Below are 16622 nucleotides of genomic sequence, written 5' to 3' on the forward strand. Positions count from 1 at the left end.
AACAAAGATTAAAGCTGAACTGAAGAGATATTTATCTTTTTTAACCAAGGGAAGCATAACCGAGTCACTGAGAGGCCCACGCTCAGGATTCAAGGATCTCATCAATCCTGCCGCTCACAAACATCACTCAACATAAACTGAAACTGCATTTCAGGTCACTTATTCAGCTAAGAAAGCAGGATGGATAAAACAAAACATTGAAATAATATTTTTTCCCCTTTATCAAAAATGAAAAAACACGAGACTGAAGTTGAACCACGGGCTAACTGCAGCGCCCGGGCTTCATGCGAGACGGTCACAACGCCACACTCCTGTCCAGACTGGTTCTAGGTGACTTCCAGCCTCGTGACTTTGTTGATGATGTGGGAGCGCCGGGGAACACATTCCAAGTCAAACTTGCTCTCATAAATTGTTGGGCAGAGCTTCCAGAGATTGTTCCTGTAGATTCCCAGGTATGTGTAAACATCTGGCTTGTAGGAGAGGGGGCATTTGACCCCTGTGGCGCGGATGACCGAGTCCAACCTCATCACTTCACTCTCATCGGTGAAGTTGTGGTTATAGGCACAAATGACCTGCTTGCCTTCTGCCTTGGGGTTAAAGGGGCTTACTTTGACAGTGGAGATCTTGCCCTCCAGGGTTGCTCTGGCCACGCACTCCCATGCGTGGTCTAGTTTGAAGCCTGAATCCAAGTGCATCAGCCACTTCCCCGTGAGCACGCCGTGATTCAGAGCCAGCTCTTTCACCGTTTGGAACGTGACAGGCCTGCTGCTGGCCAAAAGTTTCTCCCAACTCTCCTGGAGACCCATGACATCCCCGCCACCAGGGCAGTGGTCCGGCCCGAGAACAGCGATCCACCCCACCCGGCAGCCACTCTCCTCCTCAGCACCAAACCTGTACACCTGCGAGGGTCTGTTACTCTCCAGCCAGCCTTCAAACTCTGATCTGGGAGTTCTTCTGGAGTCAAAAACTATCCAGGGATCCATGTCTGCAGCCATGGCCTCAGCGGCAAAGGCCTCAGCCATGAACGGGGTTTCCCCCTCTCCATCTACAGGGGCTCCTTCTCCCTCCATCATGCTTTTAGAGTGGACGAATCCAGTCGTTTGTTCTGCTGAGTGGAAACAAACAGTCTGGCTTTAAAAACACCTCACATGTTTGAATACACAAACACACGGCCTGTGGTACTGTAGTTCAAATTACCACTAAAACTACAAGCCCCAGAATGCATCAGGACAGAGCACTGCTACCAGTCTGGAGCCGCCCTAAGGAACTCTGCTCATTTGATTAGAAACATAACAAACTTGGAGGTTTGGACTTCTCAGTACAGTAGTTTGATTGAAGCCCCAGCGATGTTGGGTTTGTGGCTCTGGCTTTTATCTGGCAACACAGGCTCGTCTTCAACTAGCAGTTTTTACTTCTCCTAACATTTTAAAAATTAATATTTAAATTTGCGTACTTTTATTTTCATCGAGGGATTTTAAACAGTCGTGAAAGCATTTGGTAAATGTTTAATACAATACGTTAAGGAAAATAATACGATATATTAATTTTCTAGAAATCTCACTTAAATAAGAAACCACAAAAACATTATAAAACATCTCTTCCGCTATCGACCCTGAACTCTGACCAAGTTTATAACGTTTGACCCATCTGGCCTATAAGATTCAGCGGTGCCAACTAACAGACCACATTTAGCATAATTTACTACATATTTAAAGCATCTTACCAAAACCCTGCTTGTTCTACAGATTGTTCCCCATTCGGACGACTGTTAGCAGCTCCTGTTTGCAGTAACATGAAAGAAAACAACCGAACTACTTCCTTCTAGTTGCTGCTAGCCAACTGGCTAGCTGCAGCGGTTTTTCATAAGGCGCTGCACTTTCGCTCATGCGCATTGGGCAGAGCTGTTGTCGCCCGACTGCAAAAGAGAAAACTTAGCTTTCAGGCAAATACCAATAGAATGCCCATTATCTTAGTGAACTATTCGTACTAATAATGGTCTTTAAACATTAATATATGAAACATATCTCAACTAATTAATACGTGGAACGCTCAGATTAAAATGCTAGCATCACAGTGTTCGCTGGAAGTTAGCGGAACCAAAGTGACCGGACCTGTTTGCGGAGGAGCACCAAGGAACGACTGACGACGTGCTAACAAGTTAGCCGGTTAGCTACCAATATCTGTTGTATGTGCGGTTGGATTGAATCACATATGATATACGAATATAATCCTGAATACTTTGTTTTGTAGTTTATCCTCCCAGGTTGTTTAACTATGCCCAGCAAAAAGAAGAAGTACAACGCCAGATTTCCTCCGGTGAGTCAAAACTTTCATTTGAAACGAGCAAACAGGAGCAGCTAGTTGTGGTTAGCTTCAGGAGATTCGGGCTTTATTTGGTCTAATGGAATGGAAAACCAAATTAGCATCCCTGATGTTTTTCACTGAACTACAACTTAGCCACTTACAGGTTGTAGGTTTCCCTCAATCAGCTAAAAAAGCTATTTTCATGTATATATTTATTTGCTGAGACATCAGTCGTTCGACTTGACTTTGGTTGTTTTTAGCATTGCCTACCACCGACATGGTAAATTATACATGCAGAAATTCTATGATAGAGTTCTTGTACTTATTATTTACCTGCATATGGACTTGCATATAACAAAGTTAACACATATGTAAATAAATGAACTGAGGGGTTGGGTTCTTCACTGAGCTGTTTTTAATGTTCTGCTAACAGTTAGTCTGTGATACGATTTTACAGTAATGAGGAGAAAAAACTGCTTTAAGACATACAGAAAATAACATTTATTTTTGTTTTAGGCAAGAATTAAGAAGATTATGCAGACAGACGAAGAAATCGGCAAAGTGGCTGCAGCAGTTCCTGTTATTATCTGTATCCTTTTTTCTGTAAAGGTTGGATATTTGCGAATTGTTGCTTTTACTTGTACAGTCATGTACAAACTACAAAGCATTTTGAATCTCTGTAATATCTTTGATGAAAAAATCATTTTAAAGAGAATCATAAGCATTTATGCTGTTGTTGATGTTTCCTTCACTGAGTCATCAGCGAGAGCTCTTGAACTCTTTCTGGAGTCTTTGCTTACAAAGGCTTGTCACGTCACCCAGTCGAGGAATGCAAAGACTATGACAACATCACATCTGTAAGTCTTGTGTTTGAGTCAAACCTTTTATTAGTGTGTTATTTTACATGTAAACATAAAAAAATATTCAGATTTAAAGATTCATTGTTGTTTTTACTGTTACAGCACTTCAGGGTTGAATGTCAGCCCCCTCATTTATCTATAATACTCACTTTTATCAAGTGCTGTAAAAAGTATCTGCCCCTCAGGTCTTTGAAACATTTAAAGAGCAAGTCACCCCCTACCAGAGTCTTACTCCACTCCCTGTTTAAAAAATGCAAGTGCTGTTGTCTAGCAGATCGAGAGGGCGGAGCCGCTAATAAATACACACACATTCTCACAGACATTGTGACATCATAATGTACCAGCTAATGTCATGGAGTACCTCTTAGCCCATAGCGATGGCAGATTTAAATTCAAATGCAGTGCAGAGTTTTTATCTGAAGACGATTCAATACTGACGGTTTTAAGCAGAATATTTATTTAAATTTGAACTAAGATGCACTAAAGGGCCAAAATATTGACTCCATGTCTGTGCAGCACGATTAGACACTCAATTTATCAGCAAAAAAAAGTGGTTTTGGGGTGACTTGCTCTTTAAACATAAAAAAAAACAGATTAGCAAAGAAGCATCCTCATCAGACAAAGTTAACTAGAATAAATGGAAAATGCAGTTTTCTAATGATTATTTAATTAAGGGAACAAAATCTGTGTAAACCAACCTGATCCTACAGGTTGATACACTCTGAAGCAACATCTGCAGTCAAGTGTCTATGATATAACTGGTAACGAGTCCTGCATGACTGTGGAGGAGTTTTGTCGTTATGCAGTAATAATAATTCAGCCACGTTGGGAGGGTCTCCTAGCCTGGCAAGCCAGACTAAATAAATGTATTATTTAGTCTGGCCACGCTCCATTGACGGCTCTCGGTTGTGGGGCGGGTTCTACCGTTGTCTTCCAAATGATCTCCGCATTCCACTGGACAAAGAATGTGACATCCTCTTGTTTCACTCTGTTGCATCATCCCACCCACCAGGCATATAGAGTGCCCTGATTGGCCCACAAAGTGGATAAAGCTCTCTGATTTGTTCACTAAGCAGATAGAGCACTATGATTGGCCCACCATTATGGACCAATCACAGCTCTTTATGTGTTTGAAACCCCTCTAGAGAGCTGTGATTGGCCAGCCAGAGTCCTGGTAGGAGCTGCGGAGGTCCCAGTGGAGCGTGCCTGGACTTTGCAAAGCAAGAATTTGGTCTAGTTCACTAGGCTAAGGGTTTCCAGCATGAATGACCTGTTTAAGGTCGAAGGTCAGATGTTGTCCTTCAGGAGAGCTGATTCCAGTTACAGCAAGTGGCCCATGTCCTGATGCAGCAGAGCAGCCCCTGACCATCACACTGCCACCTCTATGTCTGACTGTTACAATATTCTAGCGCTAGTTTTACTCTAGATGGAGCCTTCTACAACGTTTTGCCTTTGTCTCATCAGAGCAGAATGTTTCCCAAAGGCCTTGTGGATCATCTACACCAGTGGTTCCTAACCTGGGGGTCCCGACCCCCACAAGGGGGCGCCAAAGCCTCTCATTGGGTCGCCAGGACCTCTCCACTTTAAGGGGTTAAAACTTCATTTATTACTTGTTTATAGCCTACATTTTGCTCACATTTTTTTCATGAGTGAAAAGTTTACTGATATTAAGACAGGAAATAATTAGTACAGAAAAAGTAACACACTTTTAAGAACATTCTGCTCAGCTCACTGTTTTATTTTCAAGTGTCAAAAGTTCATTAAAGATAGGACTGGTTGATTAATCACAGCCTTTACAGTAAATAATCTAGTATAAACAGTAATATACACATTTAAGTACATTTTACTCAGTGTATTTTTATGTGTCGAACGTTTATTGAAAGGAATGATTGATTTATCAGTGTTTATGAGAAACAATGTGTTCAGAAAAGTAATACAAACTGTCAAGCACATTATGCTCTGTTTGTTTTTGTTGATGACTTTGTTCTGTACTGGAGCCTACTATTACTGTTATCTATTGAATCAAAGCGTATTACAATGTGCTTGAACCATTTTATCATTTATTAATAATGTTTGTACTGGAAGAGAGAATGGGGGGGGGTCGACAAAAATGTTACTGGTAAAAACGGGGTCCCTTGGGAAAAAGGTTGGGAACCACTGCTCTAGATGTTCTTTGGGCAAATGATGAATGTTTGTGTTGTTTTTGGTCAGCAGAGGTTTTAGAAAGTTCACTTTTATTTCTCATGTTGATATTTTTTCACTTGTTAAAATGTGAGGACAAATCAAAACAACAGAAACCTGTAAGGGAGCAGATACTCTTTCACAACACTGTTTATGTATTTGATGGTGTCTATAATGTTGATAAACAAGTGGAACCGATTTCCAGCTGATTAGATTACAAACGCGTTATCTTGTATCTGCACATTTATGCTCAGACCGCCAGTGTTATTGATACAGATAAGAACTCCTTCTGTTTGCACATAAATTCAGAGTCTATGCTCAGAGCACAGCTGCAGAAGACTGAAGATGGTTGAATTTGTTTTGCAGAAAGCAGTGCATTGAGCTGGAGCAACAGTTTGATTTTCTAAAAGACCTGGTGGCAACGGTGCCAGACATGCAAGGGGAGGGGGAGGAGAGCCACACAGAGGTGGGAGGAGAAAAAGTCCAGCGCAGGTATTTCAGACACTTTCTTTCTTACAGCAACAATCAGCTTCTAGCGTCACAGCTAATCAGTAGCAGAGATGTTGTCTCATATTTAAACACAGGCTGGTTTTTATCTGCACTGTGAAATATTTGTTGTAAGCTCCTAATATTTACATGTTCTTTGTCAGCTTTAAGGATGAGGCTCGAAAAATCAAATCATCTGAGAACATGACTCAGGTTTTCTTCTAAGCTTAAATATTTAATAGGATTTAATAGAATAAGATGCCGCCCTCAGCCAGTATAACAACAAGCTCAGATGAACTACCCGCAGGTAGGGCGCGCAGCATTCAGGGCCCACAGAGGGGGCCCGTGGGTCGCCTATTGAGGACCACTGATTTAGACCCATCCATCTTCTGAACCCGCTTTGTCCACAGAGACACACAGGACAAACAATCATGCACACACACACACACACACACACACACCTAGGGACAATTTAGACAGACCAGTCAACCTAACAGTCACGTTTTTGGACCATGGGAGGAAGCCGGAGAACCCGGAGAGAACCCACACATGCACAGGGAGAACATGCTAACTCCATGCAGAAAGATCCCAGGCCGGGAATCGAACCCAGGACCTTCTTGCTGCAAGGCAACAGCTCTAACCACTGCACCACTGCGCAGCCCTGATTTAGACCCTTAGACAGGAAACTGCTGAAATTCAAACATGTCTGAAGTTCTTTGGAAAAATGAAGCAAAGTGTTGCCTTTGGTGAAAGTTGTAACTAGAAGTATCAAATTTAAAGGAGTTTTCAAATATTTCATTGGAGTTTTTAGAGTGAATGGTGATAAAGACTCAAGAACACCAACAGGGTGGTCTACAGACTCGTCTCTCCGTAATAGCACGAGTAAGAACATCCAGAAGGTTGTTGGGTAAATAAATCTGGATGTCTCAGACTGAACCCTAAAGGCAGCACGTAGGACCAACCCAAGACCGGACCCTTGACAGACTCCACAAGTGAGTGGTGTTGCCACTGAGGTCAGGTGGTCTACATGGACAGAGAAGGTCCAGTTTGATATGTTTGATCTATTGTGGGAAAGGTCAAAAAGCAGGTTTTGGGAAGAGTACTCAGAACCAAGTACATTTGTTTTATCCTCTCCCAGGGGCCGAAAACCAGGGTCTGGTCGTAAGAACGGAGGAACCAGCTCCAAGGGCAAAGACAAGAAGTTGTCTGGAACAGAGTCTGAGCTAGAGGTGGGCGAAAACTACCAGCTAGACTTGAAACTGCCGTGTTGGTAGTGGAGAGAGCTCACTGTGTTCTTCTGGTGGAAACAGGACGACACGGACGACACTGAGACAGACGGAGACGAGGAGGACGGCTCTCAGTCGAGCACAAATCAGCAGGCTTCATCCATGTTCCAAAGGTGAGGAGCCTGTCAGGAGGAGGACAATCCCAAAAGTGTTTTTATTAAATAAAAAGTATGTGCTCAGCCGGTGAGAGCCACTGTTGGCTCCTTGCTGGGAAAACAAATCAGTCTAAAAATGAAAAAGACTAAATTAAGACGGATTTTCAGTCAGCATCAGTAAAAGTATTGCTGCCCCATCCAAAAGGTGCTGTTCTAGTAGAATAGGTGGATGACATGTCAGACCCCTAAAGTCAAAGACCATCTCTCTATTAAAACAAGCAACATAGCGTCTCCATGGCAACATGGACTCCTCTTGATGAACATTGGAATGAATCCATAGCTGGCTTTGCCACCCATAACCACTAGAGGGAGCTGGTGGTTCTCCGCCCAAACACCTGTTCCACATCACCTTTACAGCTTAGACTCATTCATTGTCCGTTTCTACCAGGAAAGGACTAAAAGCAGAGCTTTCAGCAGTTATAAGTACTTCTCTCCTGTTTCTCTTAAAGCTACAGGTGTGAATAAAGTTGTTGCTACCTTTCATAGGATGAAAACCCCACAATGGTCCCTGAGTAACTTAAACCTGATAGTAATCATCATTAGTGACAATCAAGTAATAAAATAACAAATAGCTTTTTAATTGTGCTTCAACAAACTCAAACAAAACCACATAAAACTAACATGACCGCAGGGGCGTGTTAAACTCAGGTGTGTCCTGTAATCAGCACACAGGTGTCCTCAGTCTGGTCTTCAGCCCGTTTTCTGTTTAAAGGCTGAAGGATAGTCACGGTGGTGTTTGGTAGAAGGGTGTGTACACACCGAACAAGGACAACAGAAAGCTGGACAGTTGTCTCAGGAGATTAGAAAAATATTGCAGACCAGACCGACATGTTGGAGGGAAAGACTAGAAGACCATCTCATCCCATCACCAGCCTGATGTTCCGCTGACTACAGCTGAAAACGTTTGTCAGCAGTTTAATGTCAACAGGACTGTGGACAACCTTCCAGGGTGTGGAAACAAGAGGACAACCAATGACTGATTGAAATGGATGAAATGAATGGTAACCAAAGAGACCAGAACAAGTAACCAAAGAGACCAGAACAATTTACAAAAAAGCCAGAGGTCAAGCCCAAGGTCAAGGTTTATCAACGTCTGATCTGTTTCTGTTTAACTCAAAAGGCTGGGTTCACACTGCAGGAAAAAGCACATCAGATCTGATTTTTTCCCCACGTGACCCATCCATTCATCCATTTTTGGCTGCTTATCCAAGGTTGGGTTGTGGGGGCAGCAGCCTAAGCAGGGAGGCCCAGACTTCCCTCTCCCCAGCCACTTGGGCCAACTTTTCCAGGGGAATTCTAAGGCGTTCCCCGGCTATCAGAGAGACACGGTCCCTCCACCGTGTCCTGGGTCTTCCTTTACGTCTTCTTCCGGTTGGACGTGCCTGGAAAACCTCACCAGGGAGGCATTCTAATTAGAGGACAAAGCCACCTCAATTGGCTCCTCTTGATGTGGAGGAGCAGCAGGTCTACTCTGAGCCCCTCCCAGATGACTGAACTTCTGACCCTATCTCTAAGGGAGAGCCCAGCCACCCTGCAGAGAAAACTCATTTTGTGACCTCGTTCCTTCTGTCATTACCCAGAGCTCATGACCATAGGTGAGGGTAGGAACGTAGATCGACCGGTAAATCGAGAGCTTCGCCTTCTGGCTCAGCTCTCTCTTCACCACGACAGACCGGTACAACTCCCGCATCACTGCAGATGCAGCACCAATCCACCTGTCGGTCTTGCGCTCCATCTTTCCCTCACTCGTGATCAAGACCCCGATATACTTTAACTCCTCAACTTGAGGCAAGACGTTGATCTTGCGCTACATCTTTCCCATCCTTGTGAACAAGACCTGGAGATACCTAAACTCAACTTGAGGCAGGACCTCATCCCTAACCCGGAGAAGGTATTCTACCCTTTTCCAACTCAAGACCATGGTCTCGGATTTAGAGGATCTGATTTTCATCCCAGTTGCTTCACACTTGGCTGCAAAACGTTTGGAGTGGCACGCTCGAACGCCTTCTCCAAATCCACAAAACACATGTAGATGAGTTGGGTGAACTCCCATGCACCCTCCAGGGTATAGAGCTGGTCCAGTGTTCCACGGCCAGGACCAGAACCACATTGCTTCTCCTGAATCTGAGGTTCAACAATCTGCCAGACCATCTTCTCCAGAACCCCGAATAGCCCTTTCCAGGGAGGCTCAGGTGTGTGATCCCCCTGTAGTTGGAACACATCCTGCAGTCCCCCCTTTTAAATAGGGGGACCACCACCCCGGTCTGCCAATCCAGTTGAACTGTCCAAGATGTCCACGGAGTATTGCAGAGCCAACATATAGAGTCAGCCAACACAACCCTTCAACATCCAGAGCCTTAAGGAACTCTGGGCGGATGTCATCCACTCGTGTAGCCTCGTCACCGAGGAGCTTTTTGGCCTGCTCAATGACCTCAGCACCAGGGATTGGAGAGCCCAACCCAGAGTTCCCGGACTCTGCTTCCTCATTGGAAGACGTGCTGGTGGGATTGAGGATGTCTTCAAAGTACTCCGCCCACTGATCCACAATCCTTGTAAAGGTCCGCAGCGCACCGTTTCCACTATAAATGGTGTTGGTAAGCACTGCTTTCCGCTCCTGAGGTGCCAGATGGTGGACCAGAATCTCCTCGAAGCCATGCGGAAGTCTTGCTCAAAAGTCTCACTGAACTCCTCCCACTCCTGGGCTTTTGCCTCTGCAACTACCCGAGCTGCATTCCGCTTGGCCTGCCGGTACCCATCAGCTGCCTGGGGAGTCCCACGAGCCAAAAAGACCTGATATGATTCTTTTTTCAGCTTGACGACATTCCTAAACATCAATGTCCACCGGCGGGTTCAAGGATTTCCACCATGACAGACACCGACGACCCTACGGCCACAGCTTCGGTCAGCTGCCTCAACAATGGAAGCCCGGAACATTTTGGAAGTTCTGTCGGAGGTGGGAATTGAACCTTCTTCTGACAGGAGTCTACACCAGGTGTTCCCAACAGACCCTCACAATACGTTTGGGCCTGCTGGCCTGACCGGCATCCTCTCCCACCACGGGAGCAAATTTTCCACCACCAGTGCATGTTACCCATATGTTTTTTTTGGGGGGGGGGAAGCAAAGTGCCTCTCTGGTCTCCATGGAAGCAGTTAGGAGGGGTGTTCTCCATGAATGGACTTAATACAGGAACATTTTCAGGGAGTGCCCATGTGGAGAGAGCGGGAAGGAGTGAACTAGTTTGTAGTTTTTAAAACCGTTTTCGTTCCAACGTGGGAGACTCGACAGGTGTGATGCTGTGGATGAACTGTCAGTGAAGGCTTTCTCACCACAACCGTGCCGCTCCTGGTTCTGACTCCACTGGGCGCTCTCGGTGACTTGTCTTCTTCTGCATGTGCTTTGGGCTTGTGTACAGTTGCTCTTGCATTTCAGTTCTAATGTGAACAATCACACAAAAACATTAGATTTAATTTTAAATAAATCCTAATTGAGCATTAAGGCCTGCAGTGGGAACATAGCCAGAGAGGACTTCATGGAAGACGACTGAGGAGGACAGCATATTATGATGAATGATTGTTTAGTCATGTGAACAGTGAATGAAATCATCTCAGAACCGAAAATGTGTGTGTTGTGTGTACATAATAACGTAATTAGTGTCAATACATCGGTATCGGCCATAACCGTGATCTCAATATCGGATATCGGCCCAAAACTTTCATATCGGTGCATCACTAATTATTCTGTTTAGGCACAAATCTAAAGAAATAGCCGATTTTCTATGTTTGATTTTTTCATGAGTTTTGTCCATTTCAGGTAATTAAGCTCGTAACTTAATGTATTTTTAATTTATTTTTAGGGGTGCCAGCCAGGTCTCCCTCCTGACTTATAGGATGCTTTAATAATTAAAGGAAAACCCGCTACACAAGGACATATAGTACTAGATATGAACCCTTATACAAACAAAGATAACACCAACAAATCAAAAGTTCAGGAAGTCAATTCTGGAAGTTCTTTAGAAGTCCATTTATTTATTCTTCCTCCTGAGGCCCGGCGTGGTGGACAGGGGTAGAACAGAAAGAAGCTATAACACAGAATACTAATTTACAATATGTACATTTTTCTATGTTAAGGGTAAAGAAATAAAAATAGATAAACTTACTCGACAGGGTGACTTTACGGAACCCAACGAGGAGTGTAAGTTTTTACTGAAGAAGACAAAGTTCCCCCTTTATTATCTGATTCTCTCTTATATTTGATGTACTAGTCTTTGTGGGTTAGACTCACGTTTTGATGTGAGCTGAGGATTGTTCAGCTGGAGGTCCAGAGAAGGTTTGTTTTGTTTTCCAACAGAGATCGCTGTGCTCTTACATCTGTTGTCGGATTGATCAGATAAAGTGGCGATGACGTCGGCTTCGGCGAAAGTGAACTCGTTTCCTTTTATCACCAGCGTAGCGGGATTAACAACCTCGGTGCTTGGAGAGAAAATGTAAACAATCGCTTCTTTGCTTTCCAGCTCCTTCCCAACATGCTGCTGCTCGCAGGAGGCTGAGGGAGAGGTGCAATACAGGTAGGCAGTTAAAGGGCGGAGTGGAGCAGCACAGGTGCGCGGGGAATTGCAATCAGGACGGTGGCTGGGTGTAAGTGGTGGGAGGAGCCGTGTGGTGAGGTGACGATCACAAGCTGACCAATGGTTTAATCCATTAGTAGAGTTACGTGACGTTTATCACGCTAAGCTGTAACCAAATCTAAAGACTCTTTCAGTGATGTTTCTGCAGGGCAGTAGAACAGGCTCCCGCTACATAAATCTCCTAAAGTCCTTTACGAACCGATTATCTTGTTTATAATATTTCAGCTTTTATACTAATAACACTTGAATTAGTTAGAAATCAGTCGGAGGAGGCAGACTGTTGGCTTTGTTGCCAGTATGTAGTCAGACTGAAGTAAAGACTTTTATTTTGAAAGGCTCTAACACCTGGTTCACCCTTCCAGTTGGACCGGCAGCCCACACACCACCTACCGGGCCATTTACGCCCCGCCTTCAGCAATGGAAGACGATGATGATGATGAAGACTACGACTCTTAGCTCCTTTTTCTGCTGTGCTTTCTCTCTCTCACCCCCTCCCTCACACACACACACACACACACACCCAGTCCTTCAGCACTACGATGAGATGGTTGAGTTGATCCGCTGACGCCGGCGAGGGGAGAGACTTCATCACCGCTCCGTAACAACAGGACCGCTGCAAGAGTCTAAACTCGTATATTAGGTGTTTTAATTTTTTTTAAGGGTTTTATTTTATTGTAGAGGAAGTGTCCACCCTGGATGTTTTTTAACAAGTCGCTTGTTGGATTTTTGACTAGAAGAAAAAAGATGCAGGAGTCACTGTTTTGCTATGAGCCCCTGAGAGAAGATAGGTGTGGTTTGTGTTGCAACTCTTCTTTACTTTTCTTCCTTATTTCTCTGGACAGGATCTACTAAAGTAACGGTTGGCTGGAAGTGTTGAACACCTGGTAGTTAAACCTAATTCCAGCTTTTTAACGCGTACACTAGCTGGGAAGAGTTCAGGGCAGGAGTCTGCTTGGGATTTCTGAAGGTAAAGGCGGTCCTCGTCTCACCGCTGAAGTGTTAAGACATCATGTCGCCCTTTAGCTCCTACGTAAGGCGTTCTCTGCTTCATCTGGTCTTGCTGCTCATTCCTCACATCAGACTACGATACGCTAGGGAGCCATTGTTTCTGGCTGTTTTCCAAAACCTCCTCAGCCCTGAATTCAGCCGATTCATCCATGATTATTTATGTGTTGCTGATTCTTTTTGAAGCTTCCAGTTGGAACATGTATTATTTGATACGACTATTAAATTTCCCTGAATTGCTCTTTATTTGGACTTTTAATTTGTTTTTGTCATTTCTAAATTCACATCTGGCCACACCCTGGAATGTCGCCCCTCCATCTGTAGTATCCACCCTCTTTTAGATTCTTTTAAATGACAGCAGAGGTGGGAATCCCATCTATCTGTTAACCTCTATCAAACAGCAGACAGTTCACGCTGTATTGTAAACTTTTAATGTTCTTTTTATTTTGTACGGGTGAAATAAAGTTCATATTTCAATTTAATTGTTGTTTGTCTGCCTCAGAATGAATAAAAATGGTGGATTTTAACTTTGTGAAACTTGGAAGCGCTGTGGAGGTGCTTCCCTCTTTTGTGTCCCAGTTTCATAACAGGATCACATGATTGGTGACCCTGACTCAACACGTGTCCTTTCTGAATTTTGCTGTGAAGAAAACGTCTCCGGTGATTCGTACGACCTTGGAGACTAAAGATGGGGGTTGAGGAAAGGTGCTTAAGGAAGCCATCAGTTCAGATCCGTGATCAAACAACGGCATCCTTCCTGTGCAGGAGTTGACTCAGCAGACCCAGAGGAGGGCGGGGCCTATAAACGCGTGTTTGTGTGGGATGCAGCGGGCTAGGATCAGGCGGAGGTGGCTGGTTTCAACCAAACGGGGAGGGCGAGCCATCAGAAGGAAGCACACTGTTTCCACACAGGAGCCAAAGGTGGCCCTCTGATTCCAGCCCCTCCCATCAAGCCCCTCTAGTTGTCTGCAGTTTAGGAAAAACAAGAGGAGAGCAATGGGAAAGGGAATCCTCTGACCTTTCTCTGGAATAAAAGCCCTTTATTGTTCGGCTTGTTAAAACACGTTTGTGCTGAATGCACCTTGTGTTTCAGCTCATGATCACAGGACACACTTGGGACGACGATTAAACACTCAGATTTGAACTTATGGGCGTTATTTCTTAGATAGCTTTTGAGAATTTGTTCTGTGGTTAGATTGCAAGATAAGCAGCATATTTAATCAGAAGTGACGTCTGGATCCAGGATGTTAGCTTCTGTGTGTGTGTCTGCAGAGCGGTTTCTCCATCGTTACTCTGGAGTGTCTTCCTGTGCAAAACCAAATAATTATTACTTACTAAGTCTTACCCTGTTTAGATTACTTCCTCAATGGACGCCCAAATGTTTAACAACTAAGGTCAAAACGTGAAGTTTTTACATTTTCATGTACTTTCTTGGTTGAATCGTTTAAAAATGTGTGTTTTGTTTTAATTTTCTTCAGTAATTAAATAAAAATTAGAATTCTGCTGAGAAAAAAAGAATAGAAATGTGACTTCGATGAACTACATTTGCTCCATGTTTATTTGTTTTTACCCCTCTGGGCTGATGGTCAGTACCATGGACAGCCATTTAGAATAGAGACTCACCACAAAATCAGCCAGTGATTGGGTTTTTAGCATAATCAATCAATGATTGACTAATCTGAAACTAATAGGATCTTTATCCCGTTAGTTAACATGCCATCGCCAAGCCGCAATACCAAACCAAGTGTTTTTCTGTGCCATGAACTCATCAGTGCAAAATCACACCAGAAATAACACATCCTAGGTGGAAGTTTTTCATTCAGGAGCCATGTTTTCATTAGAATTTAAAACGGTTATGTTTCTATGTCGTGAATTGGAAGTTGTCATAATCTGCACTTAGATCAGAGCTGCAGGAAACCTGGAAAATGATGTTGCCAATCAAAACCTGAATAATCATCTCCAATGAAAAAGCTGTGTGTGTGTGTGTGTGTGTGTGTGTGTGTGTGTGTGTGTGTGTGTGTGTTTTACAGGCATGTTGACACAAGATGCACCATACTGGACTTCAGTGTCTTTTATTTTTACCGTGTCCTGTCTGGCTGTGAAGCAAACAGAACTGATGTCTGAATGCTGGTGACAAGCCTTACAGATTTACTCTCAGGTGGAGCATCAAAGCGTCTGCTTTTAATGTCACGCCTGATACTTAAAACTTTATTGTTGTTGTTTTTGAATGCTTTGTAATTCTGACCAGACACGGAGTCAGAGGTGAAAGAGAAAGGAAGAGACAGGGGGTGGGGGTGGGGGGTGGGGGGGGGGGTGGGGGCAAGCTATCACTGCGTCAACTTGATGAAGAAATATATAATCAACATTGTTTAACTGAACAATCACGATAATAAATCACAGTGCATTTAGTGCCCACCACAGCCTTAAGACCTGTGTTTAACGTGTCCAAGCCCATACTTATGTGAGCACCTGTGTGTGTACTTTAGTGTCATAGCAAACTCTTATACCTGACTAACTACTTGTAAAAATAACATTTATAACAACGACTACTACTACTGCTATACTACTACTAATACTACTACTACTGCTATACTACTGCAGCTATATTAGTACTACCACTACAGCTATTCTACTACTAATACTACTACTACTGCTATACTACTACTAATACTACTACTACTGCTATACTACTACTACTGCTGCTATACTACTACTAGAGCTATCCTACTACTACGACTACTACTGCTATACTACTACTACTGCTGCTGCTATACTACTACTACTACTGCTATACTACTACTGCAATACTACTACCACTACTGCTATACTACTACTACTACTACAGCTATACTACTACTACTACTACTACTACTACTACTACTGTTGCTGCTGCAGCTATACTACTACTACTACTGCTATACTACTAATACTACTACTTCTATTACTACTGCTGCTGCTACTTCTACTACTACTACTGCTGCTGCTGCTATACTACTACTGCTACTAAGTAAGTAAGTAAATTTTATTTATATAGCATTCATCACAGACATAGAATCACAAAGTGCTTCACATAGATCTACTATTACTACTACTACTGCTGCTATACTACTACTACTGCTGCTATACTACTACTGCAATACTACTACCACTACTGCTATACTACTACTACTACTATTACTACTGTTGCTGCAGCAGCTATACTACTACTACTACTGCTATACTACTAATACTACTACTTCTATTACTACTGCTGCTGCTACTTCTATTACTACTACTGCTGCTGCTGCTGCTATACTACTACTGCTACTACAGCTATACTACTACTACTACTGCTATACTACTAATACTACTACTTCTATTACTACTGCTGCTGCTACTTCTACTACTACTACTGCTGCTGCTGCTATACTACTACTGCTACTAAGTAAGTAAGTAAATTTTATTTATATAGCATTCATCACAGACATAGAATCACAAAGTGCTTCACATAGATCTACTATTACTACTACTACTGCTGCTATACTACTACTACTGCTGCTATACTACTACTGCAATACTACTACCACTACTGCTATACTACTACTACTACTATTACTACTGTTGCTGCTGCAGCTATACTACTACTACTACTGCTATACTACTAATACTACTACTTCTATTACTACTGCTGCTGCTACTTCTATTACTACTACTGCTGCTGCTGCTGCTATACTACTACCA

The 16622-nt window shown here is 43.4% G+C and overlaps 2 protein-coding genes across 5 annotated transcripts; one reads left to right on the plus strand and one right to left on the minus strand.

Moving 5' to 3' along the window:
* Nucleotides 1-96: 96 nt before the first annotated feature.
* Nucleotides 97-1866, minus strand: c14h11orf68 (chromosome 14 C11orf68 homolog). 2 transcript variants are annotated; one of them, XM_015946006.3, is made up of 2 exons: nt 1724-1866; nt 97-1108 (listed from the first exon to the last, which is right to left on the minus strand). In XM_015946006.3, exon 2 carries the CDS (start codon nt 1071-1073, stop codon nt 327-329), a length of 747 nt encoding a protein of 248 aa, XP_015801492.1. In that variant the 5' UTR covers nt 1074-1108; nt 1724-1866; the 3' UTR covers nt 97-326. The 2 variants fall into 2 exon arrangements, with proteins under 2 accessions (XP_015801492.1, XP_015801493.1); XM_015946007.3 differs by having other exon boundaries at nt 97-1105; nt 1724-1864.
* A 160-nt stretch (nt 1867-2026) lies between these two features.
* drap1 (DR1-associated protein 1 (negative cofactor 2 alpha)) lies at nt 2027-13148 on the plus strand. Of its 3 annotated transcripts, XM_015946008.3 has the most exons (9): nt 2027-2165; nt 2251-2316; nt 2821-2893; nt 3068-3161; nt 5712-5837; nt 6970-7060; nt 7142-7230; nt 11784-11837; nt 12260-13148. In XM_015946008.3, the coding sequence occupies exons 2-9, from the start codon at nt 2275-2277 to the stop codon at nt 12351-12353; spliced, it is 663 nt and encodes a 220-aa protein (XP_015801494.1). In that variant the 5' UTR covers nt 2027-2165; nt 2251-2274; the 3' UTR covers nt 12354-13148. The 3 variants fall into 3 exon arrangements, with proteins under 3 accessions (XP_015801494.1, XP_070400445.1, XP_015801495.1); XM_070544344.1 differs by lacking the exon at nt 2027-2165 and having other exon boundaries at nt 2172-2316; XM_015946009.3 differs by lacking the exons at nt 2027-2165; nt 11784-11837 and having other exon boundaries at nt 2172-2316.
* The last annotated feature ends 3474 nt before the right edge of the window (nt 13149-16622 follow it).

This window comes from Nothobranchius furzeri, chromosome 14, assembly GCF_043380555.1.
Source record: "Nothobranchius furzeri strain GRZ-AD chromosome 14, NfurGRZ-RIMD1, whole genome shotgun sequence".
NCBI classification, from domain to species: domain Eukaryota; kingdom Metazoa; phylum Chordata; class Actinopteri; order Cyprinodontiformes; family Nothobranchiidae; genus Nothobranchius; species Nothobranchius furzeri.

Excerpts from the sequence above, each read along its gene's own strand:
- c14h11orf68 (XM_015946006.3), bottom strand. The coding sequence starts at position 1,073 with ATGATGGAGGGAGAAGGAGCCCCTGTAGATGGAGAGGGGGAAACCCCG.
- drap1 (XM_015946008.3), top strand. The coding sequence starts at position 2,275 with ATGCCCAGCAAAAAGAAGAAGTACAACGCCAGATTTCCTCCG. Across the intron at positions 2,894-3,067 it reads AGCAGTTCCTGTTATTATCT|CGAGAGCTCTTGAACTCTTT; the intron begins GTATCCTTTTTT and ends CTGAGTCATCAG. Across the intron at positions 3,162-5,711 it reads ACTATGACAACATCACATCT|AAAGCAGTGCATTGAGCTGG; the intron begins GTAAGTCTTGTG and ends TTTGTTTTGCAG.